Source organism: Australozyma saopauloensis, chromosome 1 (assembly GCF_035610405.1).
Source record: "Australozyma saopauloensis chromosome 1, complete sequence".
Classification (NCBI taxonomy): domain Eukaryota; kingdom Fungi; phylum Ascomycota; class Pichiomycetes; order Serinales; family Metschnikowiaceae; genus Australozyma; species Australozyma saopauloensis.
This window is the reverse complement of record NC_086131.1, coordinates 348066-370313: the sequence shown is the minus strand read 5'-3', so window position 1 is coordinate 370313 and position 22248 is coordinate 348066. Positions and strand designations below refer to the sequence as shown.

The following is a 22248-nucleotide window of genomic DNA, read 5'->3' as shown; positions in this document are numbered from 1 at the left end:
GTGACAAAACAGGAGCCTCAGCATCCTAAAAATTTAGCGAATAATGTACACAGCAGAGCCCAAACCCAAACAACCGACGGCACCCCACCAAATCAAATCAAAAAGCGGATTGGAGTAGTCTCTCACGGCATTGGTTCTGTATTGATTCTCCAAAGATCTCTTCATTCTTTTGCTCAAAGAGGAAGAAGTTTCACTGGACTTATCCGTTGGATTCAAGGCGTTGGTAGGCAACATCATTGGAGGCTTGTAAGCCAAGTACAAGGGCTGCATCATAGAGCCATCGAACTGGTAAATCTGGAGCATCATTCTACCATAGTATGGCGACACCATCACCTGGTAGGTCTTGAACCAAGTGGGTTGCACGTACCTTTGGTATTGAGCGTGGTTAGGGCTAATGTTACATGGATCACTCAAAAGTTGTCTTCCGTCGACAGCGATCGGTGTGAGGACCAAACTTCCGTTGGCCAAGAGCTGATAAGTACCATGTTGGTATGTAATAGATGCAATAGGACACGAGTGGTTCTGAGGGTTGGATTTCACTCTGTACATTGCCTCTTCATAGTGTCCATCGGCTGTGAAAGAGTAGGAGATTCCTGGCAAGGCAGGCTCGATCAAGAGCTCATCAACCGGGTCGTAGAAGCCCGGGCCGGTGAAGACGGTGTTCGATTTGGAAGTCCAGGTACCTTCCAACTCAGCCATGCTTGGGTCAGCCAAAACACCATTTAGAATGGCGAGAAAGGGGAGGAAATGGAGGAAAGACAACATGTCAGAGTATGTGTGCAAGAAGTATTTGTATGGGTGGTGAGAACAAAAAACTGTCTATGTGTATGTGATGATCAGGCAGTTGTTGAAACGCAAGTTCTGTGTATGTTGCAAAGAACGAAATAGGAACACACCTAGAATATAAGGAAAAGTGAACGCGGACTGGGGTATAACAAACGCGTGATAGAATGTGTTCTGGATAAGATATGTGAAGGATAAAAGCAGCTACCAGGGTAGTCGATGACTTCTTCCAGTATTGATACTACGGTTTAAAAACCAGGAGACTTTTTAGGAAGTCGTGGATTGAGATAGGTATTGCGGGTCTGTGTGCAGTGCGCAGGGAACACAGGCACAGTATATTTGGAAACAAAAGGGTCTAGAATTGGAGACAGAGTTTTAGAGGAAAAGCATTGAAATGGTATTATCTTTTAGTTGTTCGAATGTGAATTTTAAGGATCATTGGATAGTCCTGTTTTTCGGTAGTGTTCTTCACATTGAAGATGGGTTCTACGGATTGCAAAAAAAGGTTATATAGGGAGAGTAGGCGCCAAGAACACGAACCAAGCCTCCCACCAAGAATATTTTTGTAGATAGGATTCAGCACTCAACAATTCTTGACCCTAGATTTTTCACCTGAATATGTATAAAAGAATCTGGATCTGTGATGGACCTCGCGTACGGCTGGCAGGGCTATATTTAGTACGCGAGCGGCATCTCTCAAATCTTACATCGAGTGGTGGTTCATTTTTGTAGGGCTCGAAAGACCAGTCAAAATTGAAAAGAATGGCTTTTTTTGCTTTAAATGTATCCATACTCAATCGCTGTTGTATTTTCTGTGCAACCATGTCTAACAGTACACTTTCACTCATGCTTTCCGATCCATTGACCAGAGAAATGCCATATATTTGGAAAAACCTCTAAAACAAGAGAGTGCAAAAATTTCAAATAGATTCAATAGGCCGCATCTGTCTCTTCGCTTCACTTTTTCCTCCATTTCCTCAACCCCTCGTTCATTTTGTCTGCCCTAGCCTTATGTAGTAGTACTATTCGCACCCAAGGAAATTGTACCTTCTCATCATGAGTAAATTTGTTCGCCAAACGGCCTTCGATGTGGAATATGCGCCAGCAAGAATCTGTAAATGGCGCTCGTCTAGAACAGGGCTACAGCTCACATATATAAACCAGCCGTCGCCCATCGTCAATGGCTACTTCGCTGTGGCAACAGAGATCGAAAATGATTCAGGCTCCCCACACACGTTAGAGCATTTGGTTTTCATGGGATCCAAAGACTACCCTTACAAGGGCTTTTTGGATAGTTTGGGCAATCGCTTTTTTTCTTCTACGAATGCTTGGACAAGCGTGGATCAGACCGTGTATACCTTAACTACTGCTGGATGGGAAGGCTTTAAGACCCTTTTGCCCGTCTATTTAGATCATTTGTTCCATCCAACTATTACTGACGAGGCCTGCTTGACCGAAGTGTATCATATCGATGGAAAAGGTAAGGAAAAGGGTGTCGTCTTCTCCGAAATGCAGGGTATCGAATCTCAAGCTTGGTTCATCACGTACATGAGCTTGATGAAAACTTTATATGGCGAGAAGTCTGGATACTCCTCCGAGACGGGCGGACTCATGTCCGAATTGCGTAAATTGACAAACGTACAGATTAGAGACTTCCACAAGTCAATGTACCGTCCAGACAACCTCTGTGTTGTCGTTACTGGTTCTGTTGAAGAAGAAGAGCTTCTTGAAATCATGTCTCAGTTTGACGACAGGCTCGAAAGCTTGCCGGCGATTCCCAACAAACGTCCATTTCTCGATTCGCCACACGACTTGCCACTCAAAGAGACTATTGTCAAGACTGTTGAGTTCCCAGACGAAGATGAGAGTATGGGTGAGGTCATCATTGGTTGGATTGGTCCTGAAGGTGACAAGGTCCTTGAGAACCTTGCTGTGGACATGGTAGGAACCTATTTGAGTGACTCTCCCATCTCGCTCCTTAACAAGAACTTAGTAGAGATCGAAAATTCTTTGGCCACGGATATTGGCTATGGTACCGATGACTTTGTTCGCACGGGTCTCAACTTGACCATCAGTGGCGTACCCACTCCTAACTTGCACGAGGTTGACACCAAAATTAAACAACTTCTTAAAGATCAGACGGACACCAAGAACTTCGATTTGAAGTACATGCAACAAATTGTCTCGCAGCAAACTCTCAAATTCATTGCCAACACTGAGAAGGATCCTTCGACTTTCTCGAATGTCGCAATTCTGGAATTCATCTATGGAAAGCCGGACGGCTCTGACTTGGCAAACTGGACCAAGGACCTCAAAGAATTTGAGGCTTTGAAACATTGGTCTTCAGAACAATGGTGTAGCCTCATTCTGGAGTATTTCGTTGACAATCACTCGGCCACAATCCTTGGTAAGCCCTCTGTTCTGTTGAACAAATCCGTTAAGCGTGAAAGTAAAGACCGCTCAAAGAAAATCAAAACAGATCTAGGACAAGATGGACTTGAAGAGAAGAAAAAACTCCTCTCTGATGCACAATCAAAAAACGATGCTGCAATTCCGGATGAAGTCATTACCAAATTTGGCAAACCCGACCCTTCGAAGATCCAATTCATTCACACAGATTCCTACAGAGGTGGATCCAACAAGGAGGCACTTGGAGAATACAAGGAAAATGGATCGTTTTATGATCTCATTGCTAAAGATTCGAGTGTTCCTTTAAACATTCATTTCGAGGACTACAAATCTCAATTCGTGTCCGTGCATATTTTGATGACTACAACTCCACTCAGACCACACTTGCTCCAATATTTTAACATCATGGAGGAGATTTTCACGTTGCCAATTAAGCTCCTGAATGGCAACTTAATACCATTTGAAGATGTAATCTCGGGACTCAATGACGACTTGATTGAGTTTCACTTCGATAATGGGTTTGAGAACCAATTTGTTGAGCTCCCAAGCATTAAGATCAAATTCGAAATCTCCAAATTTGAGAAAGCCATTGAATGGTTGATCAATGTGATGAAGCATTCTGTATTTGATGAAACTAGAGTCAAAATCATTGTAGAGAAAATCATCAATTCTCTCCCAGACAAAAAGAGAAATGAAGAATTGATGATGTACTCTTTACAATACAGAACTGTGTTCAGCGATCTGTCCTTACGTAAAGCACAGGATTGTATCAACACCGAAGAATTCTACAAGGCACTCCTTCAAAAGATCAACGATGGGAACTTTGCTGAAATTGCCTCCGATCTCGAAGAATTGCGCAGCCATCTCTTCAAAACCTCTAATATGAAAATTTTCGTTGTTGGAGGCTGTTCGCAATTGAAGAATCCAGTGTCCAACTGGAAATCCTTTTACAATGAGTTGTCTGAGCTGGGAGACAGCATTATCTTTGACAAGTTCCCACGTGCCTTTGAATTTGCAACCACTACAGGAAAAGAATGTGCGGACAAAGCTTTCCTTGTGGGATCCCCTGTTGGCGAAACAACACATCTCATTTCCTTAACTCCAATTCCTACCAACTATTTGGATGAGGATATTTTCAAGATCGCATTGGCCAGCGAGTATTTGGGAGGCGTTGAAGGCCCTTTCTGGAGAGGTATTAGAGGAACAGGTTTGGCCTATGGTGCCAACATCAGGCGTTTGATCGAGTCGGGTTACTTGTCTTTTACCATCTACCGAGGAGCTGATGCTGAACAAGCATGGGTGACTGGTAAAGACATCATATCTAAGCTTGTTGCCGGTGAAGTGGCTATTGATCAAGTGAGTTTGGAAAACTCTGTCGCTGCCATTGTGAATGAAATTGCTAACAGCGAGTCTAACACATACGACGCCGCCATCAACAAGATCACCGACCACCTATTCAAAAAGCGTGGGTCCGACTACTTGAAGTACTTCTTGTCAAAATTGAACTCGTATACAAGCGAGGATATGATCTACATTATGAAGAAGTTCTTCCTTCCATTGTTCTCAGCAAAGAGCTCTCTTGTTTTCGCTTGTGTGCCTACTTCTAAAGGTGGAGAATTTTCTGAATTCCTCGAGAAACAAGGCTATAAAGTGTCTTATGAAGAAATCAACTCCGTTGGTGCCGAGGATGGAGAATTTCATGGAGGGTGTTGCTCAGATGAGGACTGTTCTCATGACGAAGAGGATGAAACATGCAGTGAGGATGATAGCGAGGAAGATAGCGAAGAAGATAGCGAGGAAGACAGTGAAGAAGATAGCGACGAAGAACGAGACTAAGAAAATGGTAAAAAGTCAAGGAATTCTTGCTGTTTGACTCCTCTCGCAACACATTGAAACCCGCGGAATCATTCAGACCATGTATGATAGATAGAGAATATATTGTAAGTCAATTACGATTAAAACAACAGAGAGACTGAAATCAGCATCCGTAATTTTTTTTTCTTTCGAAAATGCTTATCTCTATCCCATGTACGAGTGACCATAGTATCTTACTAAAACACAAATCATGAGTGGCTCATTCATAGTCCAAAGCTCAGACCAGCTCCCCCAGCATTCCGACAAATGCATCTTGCCACCGTCAATACTTAAGCTGGTTCTAGATCAAAATTCCGAGCTTCCACACCCGCTCGTTCTACAATTAGTCGGTGTCAAAAGTGTGTACGTTGGAGTGAAGGAGTTTACTGCACCAGAGGACACTGTGATTGTCCCAAGAGATGTTTACGATCAACTTCAGAGTGACAATGTCCAGATCCATTTGGCCGATCTACCCAAAAGCACTTTTTTGAAGATAAAGCCCTTCCAATTCTACTCACACATAACGAATTGGAAGTACTACTTGGAGTCATTCCTAAGCACGAAATATACAGTTTTGAGCAAGAATCAAACATTCTACTATGCAGATGCCCTTGCTGGCAAGACCGTGGAGCTTCTTGTGGAAGATTGCAACGCTGACGCCGTTGTGGTAGTAGAGACAAATGTCGTCTTGGATGTAGTGCCCTTAAACGACATTATGGCAGCACAACAACTTGAGCAAGGTGCGAATCTCAATATTTTGGAGAATGTTCCTGCTCTTGAGACTGATACTCAAATGACCTTAGAGCCTTTCAACCAAGTCGCCATTCAACATATCTACAGTATTGATCTACGAAAGCAGAAGAACGATTTCACTATATCTATTGAATGCGCAGATGACTCACCTAATGTTGAGCTTATATGCGGAGTAGACAAATTCTTGACGCTCGAAAACTTCATGAAGTGTTCACTCTCATCAAAAGCTGACACTCAAGCCACCAAGGCTATCACAATAGAATTAAAAAGTGACATCATCCAAAATTGCTTGTTGAAGGCAGACGATACCGATCCCGTCTACTTGTATGTTGTCCCATTTGCGTGGGACCATGCCGCCTCGATCACTTTGCAACTTAGACCAGTTGCCGAGGACGAGGGGGCCCTAATACTACAGGATTCACTAGAAGACAGCATACTATGTCAAAACTGTGGCAAACAAATTCAAGAGAAAAACTATCCATTACATGAGGCCTACTGCCTCCGTAACATCAAAAAGTGTTCTTGTGGAGAGGTTTTTGACAGGGAAATACCTTCTCTGCACTGGCATTGTGGATCGTGTCAATTTGTAGGAGATTCTACGTTACTGAGGTTCAAGCATGAGAAATTCTTTCACAGTGGTCCCTACAAATGTAATGCTTGTGATAGTGACGATCATTTCGAAACATACGTGGATTTGGTCGAAAAACATAAGGGTGTCGAATGCCCAGCGAAGTTGCATGAGTGCAAATTCTGCCATTTAGTTGTACCGCAAGGGGAGGCAACGTATGAGGACCGATTCAACAACTTGACTCATCATGAAAGCGAGTGTGGTAATAAGACGGTTGAATGTTTCAAATGTAAGAAGAGTGTTCGAAACAAGGACATCAAAACGCACATGCAACTTCACTCCATTGATAATCCGATCAAGAGCTCAAGTCTTGTGCTGCATTGCAGTAACGTCAACTGCGTGAACCTAGCTGGCGACAATTCAGAGACGAAAAACACTCTTCAGCTCTGCGACACATGCTATGGTCCGCTCTACAGCACCGTCCACGACCAAAATCATTCGAAGTTGCAAAGCCGTATCGAGAGAAGGTACATTATCCAGCTCACAAAGGGCTGTGGACAGCCGTGGTGTGATAACAAGGAATGTGCTACTGGAGGCACTAAGCTCGATATGAAAAGAGCCTTCAGCCACATCCAGGGAGACCTCTTGCGCAAGATCTACCAGCCAGTCATGCCAATCAATTCTGCTCGGTCTGAATCAGGCAGCAATGAATTCTGGTTCTGTGTGAATGAGAGCGTGCATCGCAAGAAGGGTATTCTACAAGATTTGATAGCCGAAGCTCGGTTTCCCGAGTCCTCGATCTACTTGGCCTTATCTGCCAAAGGTGTAGAAGGTGCAAGACAGTACTTGATCGAGACTGCGTAGACCCAATTATAAACTGCCTTGCAACTTCTATTTAAATGAGGCGCCGATAACCAATGCTGATTGACGATAAGAACCACCCCTTCCAACGGTTACCTGTACAATGCCAGTGGCTTCTGATAAGTCCTGCAGCCACAATTGGACCAGTCCAACAAACAGCAGATAACGAGCAGATTACGAATAATGACGGGAGTCATTTCCCGAGCCCCATAGGAAAAGAAAGCAAATGCGGCCACAATGGAATTTTATTTCCCAAACATTTCCAGGTGATATATCAGCGGTGTCTATTCCTAGAAATGACTGGCATTAGGGGTCCTCCCCACAAGCCCTACTGTGGATAGTATGACATATGCGAGGCTCAACATCCACTCGCAGATACCATTTCAGACAAGAAGAAACGAGAGAAAAAGATAAAAGAAGACATGCAATAATCGCCGAAGATCTATAATGCATTTTCTCCTTCATTTACTAAGTCTCTGGAGAATTCTTCATCTCAATTGCTGAACAAATGTTTCCCTTCAGCCGTCCTGCATGCATACTCCCTTTCTCGCTCACCCACACATAGGTACTTACGGGTAAATCTCAATGGTGCCAGCCACATAGTCCGCGGCACTGCACACACGACGCCACTATATATATCACCGCCTCTTATCGCCCCCATTCTCTCACCTCCCACATTTTGTTATCCGCTCACCACAGATAACATTATAAAAAACCCACACCCGCAACAACATCCACAGCTCAACACGATCTCAGATAATCAAACCATCCGTATCACAAATCTAGCTAAAAGTAAAACCTCTTCTAAACCTATCCCCAACACTTCACCATGTTGCTTTCTCACCCAGTAGCCCTCTCCATTTTGGCTGCTCTCACCGCCAATGCCATGGTCATTCCAAATGTCGGCGACGTCATTGATGTGTTCAAGACTCAAGACAAGAACAATGCTCTTGCTGAGTTGAAGAACGGCATCCAGGAGGCCATTCACCATGCTGGTGACGCTCTTTCTTCTGCCATCTCCACTATTGCCGAGTATGAGCAAATGTTGGCTGGCTCCGACACCCTTGCTCCATTGATGGACAACCAGGCCGACACCATTGCACACAAATACATGGTTGTGTTCAAGGAGAATGTGCCCAAGGAGACCATTGACTTCCACCAGCTTTTTGTTGCCAGCAAGCATGCCGAGGACGTGTCTCTGGCCAGCCCATCCGACCCATACTTTGCCTCCGTCGCTGAGAACAACGGTAAGGATGGTATCTTTGACAAATTCGAGATCGGCAATCTCCAAGGTTACGCTGGATACTTCTTGGACTCTACCCTTGACTGGATCCGCCGTGACCCATCTGTCGACTACGTTGAGATCGACTCGGTCGTCCGTGCCAACGAGAACACCGTTCAGAACGGTGCTCCATGGGGTTTGGCAAGAATCTCGCACCGCCCATCCCTCTCTTTAGGTACTTTCAGCAAGTACGTTTACGACGACGAGGGTGGTGACGGTGTTACCGCTTATGTGGTTGACACTGGTGTCTACATCAAACACAAGCAATTTGAGGGTAGAGCCAAATGGGGTGCTACCATTCCAACTGATGACGCTGACGTTGACGGCAACGGTCACGGTACCCATTGTGCTGGCACAATCGCATCGAAGGACTACGGTGTGGCCAAGAAGGCCAATGTGGTCGGTGTCAAGGTCTTGAAGTCCAACGGTTCCGGTTCCATGCTTGACGTCGTCAAGGGTGTCAACTTTGTGCTCACCTCGCACAAGAAGGCCATCAGTGCTGCAGCAAAGGGCTTCAAAGGCTCTACTGCCAACTTGTCCTTGGGTGGTGGTAAGTCTCCTACCCTTGACAAGGCTGTTAACGCTGCAGTAGCTGGTGGTATCCACTTTGCTGTTGCTGCAGGTAACGAGAACCAGGATGCTGGTAACACCTCTCCAGCATCTGCTGAGTTGGCCGTCACTGTTGGTGCTTCTACCATTGCGGATGCCAAGGCGTACTTCTCCAACTATGGTAAGACGGTTGACATCTGGGCTCCAGGTCTCAATATCCTCAGTACCTACATCGGATCCGAAACCGCCACCGCCACCTTGAGTGGAACCTCTATGGCCTCTCCACACATTTGTGGTTTGTTGTCCTACTATGTCTCTTTGCAACCAGGTTCTGGCTCTGAGTTCTTTGCCGCCGGTAAGGGTGTTACTCCAGCTCAATTGAAGAAGAACTTGGTGAGTTTTGCTTCCAAGGGTTTGTTGTCTGACATTCCAAGCGATGGTACTCCAAACCTTTTGGCATTCAACGGTGCAGGCAACTTGACTGACTTCTGGGCCAGCTCTTCCTCAAACTTTGATTCCGAGTCCGAGTTTGAGATCGATGCTGAGGTCACTGACCTCATGGAGAAGTTGGAGGAGAAGGCAGAGGACTTTGTCGAAGAGATTAAGCACATGGTGTCTGGAATCTACGGCAGAGAGTAACTTCCCCTATTCTAATGAAGGCAGTGGACGCGAATCGATAGATGATGGTGTCATTCTAGTCGGGAGTGTTTGCATACATTCATATATATCCCTTTACAACTGATCAGTCACACGACAGGTGACGACTATTTTTGTTTTTACCAAGGCACATGCAGTGCAATAAATTTAAAGCTTTAAAATACGACAACAACTAAAATGCTACACCCGTCCCATATTTTCGCGGCTATCATAATAGAATGGGATCGGCCGTTTCTTGGTCCGCGATTTCTATGGCGATTACCCCATATTGTGGCACTCAACAGACAATACTGCACACACCACCCACTGATTCACTGCGAACAATAGATTCTTGGTCTTACAAATCAACCTGCCACTACTCCCACCACCGCCTTTTCTTTAACTGGATTTTCTGTCCACTCATAGTCTCTCCCTTCCCTGTAAACCAGCACACAACGCGCACACAACAACAACCCCCTCAGCCATGTCCACTCCTGCCAAAAGAAGACTCATGAGAGACTTCAAGAGAATCCAGCTGGATGCCCCAAGTGGCGTTTCGGCCTCGCCTGTTCCTGACAATGTGATGTATTGGAACGCCGTTATTATAGGGCCAGCCGATACGCCGTTTGAGGACGGAACGTTCCGCTTGGCCATGCAATTCGACGAACAGTATCCGAACAAACCGCCACTGGTGAAGTTTTTGAGCACAATGTTCCATCCCAACGTATATGCCACCGGCGAGTTGTGTCTAGATATTTTGCAGAACAGATGGTCGCCAACGTATGATGTGTCCAGTATTTTGACCTCGATCCAGTCGCTTTTGAACGATCCCAATATCTCATCTCCTGCCAACGTGGAGGCTGCCAATTTGTACAAAGACCACCGTTCCCAGTACGTCAAGCGTGTACGTGAGACAGTAGAAAACAGCTGGAACGAGGATGACAGTGACGAGGATGAGGATGGAGAAGACGAGGAAGACGATGATGAGTGATGGCTCACACCCCGCCAGTATTGCGATAATAAAGAGTCCTAATGAAACATTGTAGTGATAATCCCATTCAGTCTTTTATTGTATTAGTAGTTGCATCACGGCATTGACACATACACATACGCTAAGTGGATTATATACATGATGGAAATAACGTCTGAAATTTGGCCTGAGGCGATCTGGAAGAATAGATATGTACATGATTTTGCTTACTTCAACCAGAGATAGTACCAGTGGCGTTTGTTCTCTCTAGCGGCCGCCTCCTCTGCTGCCTTCTTTGCAAGCTCCTCTTGTTCCAACTTTTTCTTCATGTACAAGTCCTCCACTATAATCTCCTTTGGTTTTCCTGCTTCGCCAGTGTTTTTGTCGCGCGAAATGGCAAATAAAGCTACGAATATGGTGAGGTAGATGAAGGTCTTAGTGACAGGGTCCATCTTGGATGTGTCGAACTGCTCTTTTCTAACTTCTGTCTCTCCAAGGATTACGGGCTCAAGCTTCTTGATCTGATCTTTCACAGCAGGCTTACTTGTACGAATTTGAGATGGCACTGTGAAAGGCAAATCGAGAGGAGCGCTGTCGTCCTTCCAGTTCTCAAATTTCTCTCTTGGGCCCCAGTTACCGTAGTAGATGTAGTACGCTAGTTTTTTCTCCTGCTCTGTCAATTTGGTCCACTTCCCGTCGAATTTCTGTTGGAGCTCTTCCAATACCTGACCCTGGTGAAGTAAACTGAGCCCACCGAAAAGAACCGGCAGCTCAAACACTGGAGCGGTATCGATAGGTTGCACAGCATCATCGTTTCCCGACGAAAAGAGCGAGCCCATGTCTTTGAGTGATTTCATGGCGAGCTTGGCTGCCTCGACCTTGGCCTCTTGAGGAGACAACTTCTTGCCATCTTTTTCTGGGGTTTGTGGAATATTCAGAAGCTTCGCGCTATGAGAGAATACTCTGTGCGTTTGAAAAGCCCTAACGACCTTGCTAGGGTTGGTTCTATTGAGACGGAGCATAGTCTGTGAAATGCTAGTTGGTGTTGCACAAGCGTTGTTGGACCTGAGATGTAGGCACTAATTTAGTTACACATGAAATATGTTGGGGCAGAGAATTTTTAAGATACTCAAAAAAAAGCTTTTCTTACGATATTGTTGATTTCATTTTCCGATTTTATTCTAATATTCTATCTATTGTACATCTAACACTTACACTATTACACAAATGGCAGAGTGCCTCTGAGGCATCTCTAGGCATATTTTATAAATCGATCCTCACAGGATCACATAATTCTATTCATGAATTTCCCGACTGCAATCATGGGCGCACATACAGCTTTAACTGCCATACAAAGCGCATCTATTAGTAGCGATAGCTCGTAGAGGATCCAAATGAAGATTATGAGCTCGACGATTATGACAAGCGTTTGAAGACGAGGGAAATTCTCAGCAATAACATCAATGGGAGCAAACAAAATTTGCATGATCCTTATGTTCTTGATAAGTTTGTTCACGCTGGATATCACAGTTACAGACGCATTCCCGGCGTTCAGCACATCCATGGACCGTGTTAATGGACTAGAAAGGGTCTTGGATCCTGCAACAGCCTCCAATTGACCTGTTTCGGGATTGAATACAAGCTCTTCCGCAAGTTCGTCGTCAAACTCCACTTCGAACTCCAGGAAAGCATCTGTGTTGCTTGTATCGCCACTGACTCTTCTCTTCTTTTCAGAGAATTTTGAAGAAGGGGTAAGGAAATTCGATGCAGGGTGATTCCATTTCCGAAGTGCATCTTTATACTTCTTAGCTTTGAGAAGAGACTTGGCCGAAAACTTTTGAACTGCGAGTCCATCTTCATCACCATAGTTGTGTGTCGAGTCAATCTCTTTGAGCTCCTCAATTTTATTGATATTAGGCTCAGAATTTGAGGATTCTTCTTGTAGCCTCTCATACACAACCCATGAAAGGAGAGTGTTCCACAAAGGCAGAAAATGCTCTTTAGGGCCTAGAGGCTCGACTACTGGAGAAATGGTTGGCTCTAGATCTTCGGTAACTTCGGAAATAGGTTCATCAAGGACCTCAGATTCTTCCTCAGATTTGTTACCAACATCTTCGTCTGCAGATTCTGCGGCTTCTTCAGTTTGCTTTTGCTTCTTTAAAAATTTCCATCTGATTCGGGATGATTTTTCAGTTGGATATGGAGTTGGGTACGGAGTTGGGTACGGAAGTGTACTCAGTTGTACAATTGATTCATCATGCTCTTCATACAGCGCTGTGGTATTGATATCCTCCGCTTCTTTCAGGTCACTTTTCTTCGATCCGAAAATCTTCTTTGCCTTTAGTTTCTCCAATGCACTCGTTTTTACAGGCTCATTTCCGTCAACAAAAGGCAGACTTGATTTCATGGCTTCCCGTTTTTTTGACTGTTCAAAATAGTCATATGACGCATAGTCATCGTAGCCCACTGTTTTTGAGACTTTCTTCAATGCCTTGGATAAAACTCTGCGATCATTCTGTTCTCTCTTTTTCGCTGGATCCTCAAACACGACGTCCATGGGATTGAGGCGTTCTTCGGCATCCGTCTTGAAGACATCTTTGAAAGTTTTATGGGTATAAAAAGCCGGCTTGACCTCTTTTGCTGCATCATACTTCCTTTTTTGATCAATGTAGTAGCCAGAAAAATCCCCACGGCCTGGCATGGCTTCGTGGGACTCGGTATCTTCCATTGTACCTGGTATTACATGGTTTCTTCTTGTGTAGTTCAGCGCCAGTGCACCTTTAACAGGACTTCTCAGTCCATCCCGAGGTCTATAATAGTCGTAGTAACCGACCAGTCGCCTTTGTTCTCTAGCCGGTGCTCGTTGTGATAGATAATTAAGTTCAGCAGGAGTGATCTCCTCCATCAAATCATCTGGATTCTCGATGCCGTCAATTTTATCTACAACTGAATCCGTGGATCGTGGCGAAGGCCTGGTATAATTTGTTCTTGGAGAATTTTGTCTCGATCTGTATGTGGATCGATTTGTTCCATTTGAATTGTATGACTTAGGCGACCGTTTTAAGTCTTCTAGATATTCTGAGGAAAAATAAGCGTTGCGTGAAACATTCATTAGAATTGCTGTGTATGTCCTCGCTTATTTGTTTTGTGAAATTTGTGGGAATTGTTGGTGATAGGATTCTACTTTTCAAATATAAACACAGGTGGCTGGCTAAAGTAGGAACCAGGGGTCAGATGACGTACGAGGCTGGTGTAGATCACAATCGGTAGATTGTAGAAATTACTCAACATTTATTTTAGACGAATAATATATATCTTGAAAAATAAACTTTGCAGATTTTTTGTGTTGACAAATTCACTTGGATACTGATTGGTGAATGTAGAGTTCCACACCAAGCTCAAGAATTCTACTAATTAGGTGAAACAAGCAATTCGTCAATGAAATTGTTAGAATGAAATTCGAAACAAATTAGTGCCCGGACAAGCAATCTACACCTTTCTTTTGTCAAGGCAACGAAACTGGCCCTTTCGACCACAGGGTAGGATGAACATCTCATATGACTTCTTGTTGCTTGTTATGAAGGGCCAATTTTAATTTTTGTCACACGAGCCTAGTTTTGTATTTTACTTGATCTACGACTAAGAAGTGGTGATCAATCGGATTGGACTTGTATCAAGGTTTACTTCGAACATCAGAGGGTTCTAATACACAAAGAAACAACAATTAGTAGTTTCAACAAATTTCCGCTTTTAATATTCACATTCTGTCATTTGCTAGAAATCACTTTTCTGAATTGGCACCATTTACACTGGATACTTGTTGCTTTCTCCGACTCACTCAACCACTATGCACTATCACCTACTCTTTATCTAATGACCAGAGTTGGCCTCAGATTCACTGGGCAGTGCCGAAAATACTCGCTGCCCAAATTCTCTTCGCCCATAACATCCCATTCATACATAGATGATGATTTTCTCTCGCTAGTCAGCAAAGAGAACATCACCAAGCACATCCATGATCTAGGCGCTTATCCGTCCTTCTCCAACATCTTGACCCCACAGCATTTCTACCAAAATGAGGTACTATTGCAATATTCGCAGAAACTGCCGCATCCTGTCTCTTTGCGTCAGTTGGCCGGCTACGGTCGGCAACTCACCAAACAGAAGGTTTTAGCGTCTGCCAACTTTGTACGTCTCGAGCTTCCAATCAGATTGGCAATGAGAATCAGAGACTTACAAACGCTTCCTTTTGGTGTAGTCAATAATTTCCATTTGGCACAGATTTATGAAAGTTACTATCACCTGTTCAATGCTTTCCGCAAGATACCCACGATCAATACTCTTGGTGAAAACGAAGAGTTTTGTACCGTCATCAGCGCCATTCTAGATCAGCATGTTTTCAACTTATCCCATTTGATGATGGGTGCGTTGGAATCAACCATTTTCAACAATCTTCAGCAGGAGGATCTTGATGCATTCATGAGTTCCATGCTCCGTTCTCGTATTAGTAGAAGAGTCATTGTAGAAGAACATTTGTCACTCACTGAGATCCACAAAAAATCACCTAAGCAAGAAAACCCACCTGACTACATTGGTGAGATTTTCCAAAGTTGTAATGCTGAGGAACACTTCGGAATCGTAGGCAAATTCATTGCTGCTTCCATGGCTGAGTATTTCCCTCACCCCGAGCTCATGCCTGATCTCATAATTGAGGGCGATAAAAACGCAACTTTCCCATTTATGGTACCTCACCTTCATTATCTTTTTGGAGAGATTTTGAGAAACTCTTTCGAGGCCACTATCAAAACTCATGGACATAACAAGCACAAGCTTCCGCCCGTGAAGATCACAATAATCGACTCGAAGAAAAACGTCATGTTTAGAATCTCCGATAAAGGTGGTGGAATCGCACACAGCAAACTTAAATCTATTTGGTCGTTTGGAAAGTCTCCCGAGTTAGCAAGAGAGTCTCTCGCAAACTTCCACCGTATCCCTGGTCTCCAATTGTATTCAAACCTCCAAGTGACCTCTGCGGGCTCATCGATTGTCGAAACACAACTGAATGGTCTAGGTCTCACATCCGTTGGAGACATTAACAAGATATCTACCCTTACTAAGAAGTCCACTCTCGAGCTGTTGATCACCAGGCCATACAAGTTCAAATTGGGCCTTGGCTTGCCTATGTGTAAGGTATATGCTGATTACTGGAATGGTGATCTCTCTATGAATTCTCTAGAAGGCTACGGAAGTGATACTTGCTTGACTTTGAGTAAGCTTGGTCTCCATTCCAACGTTGTACAATTAGACAGAGCATGAACTTACAAGATATAATGAATATTAAATGCATGAAACGACAGAACTTCAATTTTCTTTTTTATCTATACTTATCGGAAATTCTTTTTTTTCTATGATCCGCACCTCTGTTCAGACCTAAATACTCATACACTTATCTGATTACACCTACACTCACACTTTTTAATAAATAAACAATCTCGACTGTGATCGCGCCCACACCGGAAAAACATCTATCCGCCGTTTTCACCTATCAATAATGGCGCAAGGAAATGTACCTATATCATTACTATTAGATAGTAACGGCAAAGAACAAATGGACGAAGATCAGCCTGCCCCCACAAACCAAGAGGTGTCAACACTGACCCAGAGCCTCGTATCACAGTACCAAACTTCAGTCGATGCAACTGCTGTGTCGAGTCCAGCTCCTTCATCGCCTCTACCAATGGAATCTTCAGCCAAAGCTGCCCCTCGGGCAATAGCTCCAGCCAGAAGGGGCAGACCGCCAACTAACCCCCACTCAGGTCAATTGCTGGACCAATTGAAGAGTTTTCAAACGAATTTCCGGGCTGGCGCGAAGAAAGCTGCTCCAAAACTCGCCGCGAAGGTGCCAAAATCGACGAGAGCATCAATCACTTCAATAATAAATACAGATGACAACCCCGGAGATACCTCAGTCCCCGCCCCTCCTGAGAAGAAACGAAGGGGACCCAAGACAGATGGTACTAGCAAAAAAGCAAAGACAGAAAGCGCCAAGAAGCCTACAAAAGCCGAGCTCAAGGCAGCTGAAGCTAAGGCCACTGCCGACCAGAAGAAAACGAACGCAAAAAAGAAGACACCCGAATTAACGCCAAATCTCTTGGAGAAACCGGGTGTCCATGCCACAATGACAGTTGAGAAAAGAAAGTGGGCACAGGCGTCGCCCTCAGTGGGAGATCCCACAATCTTAGAAGCTGGAGAAGGTAACCTCAGGCTCATGGGGAGGGACGACGACGATCAAGATAAACGCGACTCTGTACTCCCGGTCATAGTGCTAGATATTCCTCTTCTAGATCCCAAAGACCCAAAGCCGGGACAGGCAGAGGTCGTAGTACATGTCATGAAGATGGCCGAGGAAAAGTATGGCTGGAATGCCATGCATCCAAATTCCAAATCCGCAATTGATTTGTTAGATGAAATGCTCGAGGATGAGGACGATGGCGAAGAAGATGAGGAAGAAGAGCCCGCCGCTATTGATGATAAAGCCGCCGTTGGAAAGAAGAAAGACGAACCTACTAAGGAGAAAAAGAAAAAGAAGGAGCCGAAGGTGAACAGAAAAGTCGGAAAGTATGATTGCGACGACCCTTTTATTGATGATACCGAGCTCCAATGGGAAGAAGAAATTACAACGACAAAAGAAGGATTCTTTGTGTATTGGGGTCCTCTAGTCGACGACAGAGCCACCGGGCCTACAAGAAAGAATGCTGCAAAGAACAAGAAGTAAGGTTTGCATATCAAAATTCATTAGACTGTGGAACTGTTGCTTCCGCATCTTAAACTATGTAACTATTAAACTATCTAAACATTATTTTCACTCAACCTCTCTACACTAACAGCTAACATTCCAGACATGTTGTAGGAATTTGCCTGCTGAGGATCATTCTTACATTTCTGGGCGACATTGATGATTTTTGCAGTCAATTCCTTGCAGATTCTTTGGATTTCTTCAGCCTTTACAAATTCATTGTTCTTAATGACAATCAATAGATTCAAGTACGCCTGCAATGTTGGCGTTACTTTCAAATCCAAAGAATCTTCTTTGAAAGCAGAATCGATATAAGTGTCAACTAGAGAAATTAAATCAGTGAACATGGTCTCTGTGAGGTTGATGTACTTTGACAGTTTTGGAGGTTCACGAGAGGGCAAAGGGGGAGGCACAGAAGTTTGATCTGATTTATCGAGTCCCAAAGCACTCATGTTCGCAGAAAGATCTTCTTCAACCCTATCCTTGATGAGAAGAGACTTCAAAACTTGCACAAGTGCCGCTTTGACATTTTCATACGGACATTCTTGTAGAGAATTAAGTAGAAGGTTGTATGCGATTGTCTCAGGGGCACAAGAAAAGAGTCTGGTTATCAAAGTAAGTGTAACAAATCTAAAGTAAGATTGCTTGAACGATGTAGCCAATGTGAACATCAAACACTGTAAGTATGTGGAGATTATGATCGGAGGAATTGTTGCAATCACAAGTTCCAAAGCCTTTTGGCCACCCTTTTGCTCAATCGCAAGCCACATCCAAAAAACGGATAGATCTTGTAACCCTCTCCTCGTGAAGCTGTTATGCACGAGGCCAGGCACAAGGACGCGTAGTCCCAATTTCATCGCTTGCTCGATTGAAATCTGGATCAGGTCATAGTCCTGAGTAGTCGCAATTTTATATGAGAAAAGGGTAGCACATCCATTGATAGAGTCAGTGACAACGTTGGAATCACCACCGAGGATGGAGCTTGCGAAGTTCTTTTGGAAATCCACCGTTAACTTTTCAAAAAGCTCGTTTCTGTAAGCATCATCAGGGGTAGAAGCAGTTGGGAATGAGATTAAGGAGTCAGTGGTGCTTATGAGGTCAACAAAAGCCTTTCTCAAATCCATATCGAAGGATTCAGTCAACAGAAGAATCCTGTCAATAGACGGCTGTTTGAGAGTGTGAGCACTTGTGTATCGTATATCCGAGGACAGTTGGTCCTGAAGACCCTTGAAAAAATCTGCTGAAAGACCAATGGTTTCTTGCTTGCAAATCAAGTTCACTCCCTCTGTGATAAAGGCAGTCAAGAGTTTCCTCTGCAAGTATTCCTCGTCATCGTTTATTTTCTTCAATGTTTCCTCATCTTCGTCAATGGACTCTGGGAGCGGAGGCTTATTGTAGTTGCGGGCAAAGTCATACATCCGTCTCAACGAGAAGTGGAAGGTTTCCATGGTGAAAGGCGGATTCAAGTACAACGCATTGATGAAGCTCAGAACAGTCATACTCAAGAATCTGGAAGGATATAAAGTGTGTATTCTGCGCAAACAGCTGATGATAAGCTCGAAGAGACAGTACACTTTCACCTCATACATTTTGGTGGCAGCCTCCCACTTCATGTCACGGATCTCCAATTCCACAGACGCCAACAACTCATTCGACTTAAGGAAAAGCTCTTTCGCATTTCCATGAATTGCAAGCATTTCGAAGAGTTTGAGCACTTTATAGACGCATGGAATATCTCTAATTGCAGTGTTGAACTCGTCATCAGAATCGATGAACGGAATGAGGAGTGAGGGCAAATCCCAGCCGATTTCATAAACTAACAGGCTGTCGGAAGAAAGGGCCTCGAGCAATTGTGCCAAAAGCTCTTCCCTCTCATCAATTGTGTAGCGTGAAGGCTCGGAAAGTTGAACATCAAGCAAGGTAGAATACGATAAGTAGTCGCTTGTTTCAGCGGCATCGACAGCGCCCTCGCGGATCAGCTGAAGAACTTTCTCGAAATTCTTCTCCTCGATTGTTTCTTCGCTGACTTGCAGGCGCGTTTCCGAATCTGTTTCAGACATGTTGGGGTATTGAGATTAATTAAAGTATGGGGTGTCAATTGAGGGTATGCGGCGGTCAGAGAGGACCCTTAACTTGAATTTACTACCAAAAGACGTTTTATTTTTTAGAATCTGGTGATTTAGATAGCTCGACAAATATATTCCTGATTTTTTGTTATACTCTGTTGATAAGTTAATTTGATGTTCATTCAGAATAAGACATAATGACACTCATTTCTGAGTAAAGATGAGAAATAATTACAAAAGAAGCGAGAAAAAAAAGTGAAAATTTACATCACCGAAATTTTCGGAAGCTTAGATGCTGTTGCAAAAACGCAGCTCAGATACTTGAGTATGTACTTGATACGGCTACATAGAAATACAAGGTGTAACAAACAGAGTAAATGAGGATATCATGAAGTCCAATTGGTATAAATTCTGAGATGTTCAACAGATCCCGTCAATGATCTCTTCAGGGCTCTTTACACACGTATAAATAGTAATCTAGGGTGAGTTGTACCAGAGATAAACCATCGGATTACAACTATAAAAGTGCACCGATCAAAAACAAAATATACGTTATAGAATATTCGCAAAATTCGAAAATTTTTATTGCAAAGACATCGTAAACTTTTACCACTGGAAGTCAGATTCCCCAGACGTTCCTTATCAACAACTGATAAGAGTTACACCCTGAGGAACACAATTCAATGCCGAATCTCCTACACTCTGACGAGAGCTCAGATGCCTCTTCAGAAAATGAGAGCTTTGCGCAAGCAGAACCTCTTGATACAGAAGCGGACATTCATTCGCCTTTACAAGAAGTGAATCTCACGAAAGATATACCTTCAAAAGAGTCAAAGGTAGCCATACGGTTCCAGCCAATTGGCTCGACGCCGCTCATTAAACCGCAAAACTTTCAGGTTTCAGGGAAACAGACAATCAGCTCAATTATGAAGTTTCTCATGAAACGATTACGTCTAAAAACTGTACACATATATGTGCTGAGCTCATTCCAACCAACACCAGATGAAAGTCTTGAGTCGCTACATACACTATTCAAAACTAACAACGAGCTCATTCTCAGCTATTGCGAGCAGATTGCATACGGTTAGAAGAAAACAATAGGAATGTAAAGCTACACAGATAATAATAAATCAAGTTTTTCTATTGTTTCTAAAGTCTAAAATAACGGCATAAAGCCAACGAATCTAAGTATCCGGAAGAAATACGGGAATAAAACAAGCTAGTCAGCAAAGGCAAGATGAAAAGCGTCTAGTATACAAGTCGAGATTGAACATCTAGTAGAAGACGAATTGGGCAGTACCACCAGTAACGGTGAAGGTACAACCATCAGAACCGTTACCACCTTGGTAGCTACCATTCTCGTACTTACAGGTGCCAACAGTGCTGGAGCCGTCAGCACCAACAATCTTAATGTTGTAGTTTGGAGCGTCCTTGTTGTTTGGGTTTGGAATCAAGGACAAGTAGGTGTTGCCGCCGTTCTGGCCGGCACCAAGAACAACAGGAGCCCAGTTACCAACACCAGAGCCAGCAGAACCCCAGACGCAACCGTTTTGAACAGTGACACCGGCGTTGTTGACGTAGTATTGAGCAGAAGACTTACCGTTCTTCCAAGTGAAGTAGGTCTCGGCGTGAACAACGGAGACTGGAGCAGAGCCACCGGCTTGCAACAAGGTTGGGTTGTTCATGTTCTCGGAACCTGGGTAGTCGGTTCTGCAAATAGCGACGTCCTTACTAAGCTTGGAGACGAAAGAAGCAGTTTGCTTGTCCCAGTTACACAAGTACTGTTGGTCTGGGTTGGAACGGTACAACTTACCGCCCTTACAGAGCAAACCACCAACGGACATACCGTTGCTTGGTTGGTTGGATGGCCATTGGGTCTTGGACATACCAGCTTGACAAGCGTAAGAACAGTAGTAACCATCGGAACAAGTGTTCGAGGTACCACCTTGAAGGTTCATGATCGAAGTGTAACCACCGTTCAAACCAGAGATCCAGTCGACAGCAATGACACCTTGGCCGGTTGGCAAAGAGCTACAGTCATGGACACCATCCTCGAAAGGCTTGGTTGGGTCAGAGAAAGCAGAAAGATCACCGGCAAAAGGGTTCGAAGAGCCACCGTTGTTGTCTCTCTTGTGGTCGTGGTGACGGTGGTTAGCAGGAGCAGCAGAAGCAGCAGCCAAAAGGAGAGTAAAAGCAAGAGCAGATTTCATTTTGATTGAATAAATTTGTTTTTAAAATTTGAGTTTGCGGATATAAGACTGGCCAAAATAGAGAGTGTGTGGGTTAAGGAAAGACAGTAGTTGGCAGTTGGAGGATACGTTCAAAGGAAATAAAAGAGTGATTCCTGAGACAGAGCAAATGGACTTCAAATAGTACTAAAGATTGACTGAGGTGAAAAAAAGCTAGGGTCCGAAAATTCGGCGTCTCAGGCAACTTTATAAACCTTGTATGGATCGGTTGTCTACAGGTTTAGCGCACACTGAACATGCCCGAAGAGCAGGCCTAGACCGCTCCGAGGTCATTTAGGCCCATTGAGGAAATAAAATTTTCACTGCATCACAATTTTGCTGCAGGAGTGCCGTTGCCGCACCGCCGCCTGCAGGATACATGCAGGTACGTCTTTGATCTCGCAATTTGCATCTCTTCTGCCCAATGCGGATGTAATAGGCTAAAGGTTGATGGTACAATTTGGCAGCAGCAATCAGCTGAACTCTGATGTGA

At 44.0% G+C, this 22248-nt stretch overlaps 11 protein-coding genes across 11 annotated transcripts; 6 read left to right on the top strand and 5 right to left on the bottom strand.

The window, feature by feature from the left end:
- Positions 1–33: 33 nt before the first annotated feature.
- On the bottom strand, positions 34–765 carry PUMCH_000176 (uncharacterized protein; the record flags this gene model as incomplete). The annotated part of the gene is made up of 1 exon (XM_063019270.1): positions 34–765. One exon carries the CDS (start codon positions 763–765, stop codon positions 34–36), a length of 732 nt encoding a protein of 243 aa, XP_062875340.1.
- Positions 766–1839: 1074 nt separating this feature from the next.
- Positions 1840–5028, top strand: PUMCH_000175 (uncharacterized protein; the record flags this gene model as incomplete). Its single annotated transcript, XM_063019269.1, has 1 exon — positions 1840–5028. One exon carries the CDS (start codon positions 1840–1842, stop codon positions 5026–5028), a length of 3189 nt encoding a protein of 1062 aa, XP_062875339.1.
- A 229-nt stretch (positions 5029–5257) lies between these two features.
- On the top strand, positions 5258–7231 carry PUMCH_000174 (uncharacterized protein; the record flags this gene model as incomplete). The annotated part of the gene is made up of 1 exon (XM_063019268.1): positions 5258–7231. The coding sequence occupies one exon, from the start codon at positions 5258–5260 to the stop codon at positions 7229–7231; it is 1974 nt and encodes a 657-aa protein (XP_062875338.1).
- An 826-nt stretch (positions 7232–8057) lies between these two features.
- PUMCH_000173 (uncharacterized protein) lies at positions 8058–9698 on the top strand (the record flags this gene model as incomplete). The annotated part of the gene is made up of 1 exon (XM_063019267.1): positions 8058–9698. The coding sequence occupies one exon, from the start codon at positions 8058–8060 to the stop codon at positions 9696–9698; it is 1641 nt and encodes a 546-aa protein (XP_062875337.1).
- A 481-nt stretch (positions 9699–10179) lies between these two features.
- Positions 10180–10686, top strand: PUMCH_000172 (uncharacterized protein; the record flags this gene model as incomplete). The annotated part of the gene is made up of 1 exon (XM_063019266.1): positions 10180–10686. One exon carries the CDS (start codon positions 10180–10182, stop codon positions 10684–10686), a length of 507 nt encoding a protein of 168 aa, XP_062875336.1.
- Positions 10687–10892: 206 nt separating this feature from the next.
- PUMCH_000171 (uncharacterized protein) lies at positions 10893–11687 on the bottom strand (the record flags this gene model as incomplete). Its single annotated transcript, XM_063019265.1, has 1 exon — positions 10893–11687. The coding sequence occupies one exon, from the start codon at positions 11685–11687 to the stop codon at positions 10893–10895; it is 795 nt and encodes a 264-aa protein (XP_062875335.1).
- A 263-nt stretch (positions 11688–11950) lies between these two features.
- On the bottom strand, positions 11951–13777 carry PUMCH_000170 (uncharacterized protein; the record flags this gene model as incomplete). The annotated part of the gene is made up of 1 exon (XM_063019264.1): positions 11951–13777. The coding sequence occupies one exon, from the start codon at positions 13775–13777 to the stop codon at positions 11951–11953; it is 1827 nt and encodes a 608-aa protein (XP_062875334.1).
- Positions 13778–14538: 761 nt separating this feature from the next.
- Positions 14539–15981, top strand: PUMCH_000169 (uncharacterized protein; the record flags this gene model as incomplete). The annotated part of the gene is made up of 1 exon (XM_063019263.1): positions 14539–15981. The coding sequence occupies one exon, from the start codon at positions 14539–14541 to the stop codon at positions 15979–15981; it is 1443 nt and encodes a 480-aa protein (XP_062875333.1).
- A 1533-nt stretch (positions 15982–17514) lies between these two features.
- On the bottom strand, positions 17515–19521 carry PUMCH_000168 (uncharacterized protein; the record flags this gene model as incomplete). Its single annotated transcript, XM_063019262.1, has 1 exon — positions 17515–19521. The coding sequence occupies one exon, from the start codon at positions 19519–19521 to the stop codon at positions 17515–17517; it is 2007 nt and encodes a 668-aa protein (XP_062875332.1).
- A 689-nt stretch (positions 19522–20210) lies between these two features.
- PUMCH_000167 (uncharacterized protein) lies at positions 20211–20615 on the top strand (the record flags this gene model as incomplete). The annotated part of the gene is made up of 1 exon (XM_063019261.1): positions 20211–20615. The coding sequence occupies one exon, from the start codon at positions 20211–20213 to the stop codon at positions 20613–20615; it is 405 nt and encodes a 134-aa protein (XP_062875331.1).
- Positions 20616–20801: 186 nt separating this feature from the next.
- Positions 20802–21737, bottom strand: PUMCH_000166 (uncharacterized protein; the record flags this gene model as incomplete). Its single annotated transcript, XM_063019260.1, has 1 exon — positions 20802–21737. The coding sequence occupies one exon, from the start codon at positions 21735–21737 to the stop codon at positions 20802–20804; it is 936 nt and encodes a 311-aa protein (XP_062875330.1).
- Positions 21738–22248: the final 511 nt, after the last annotated feature.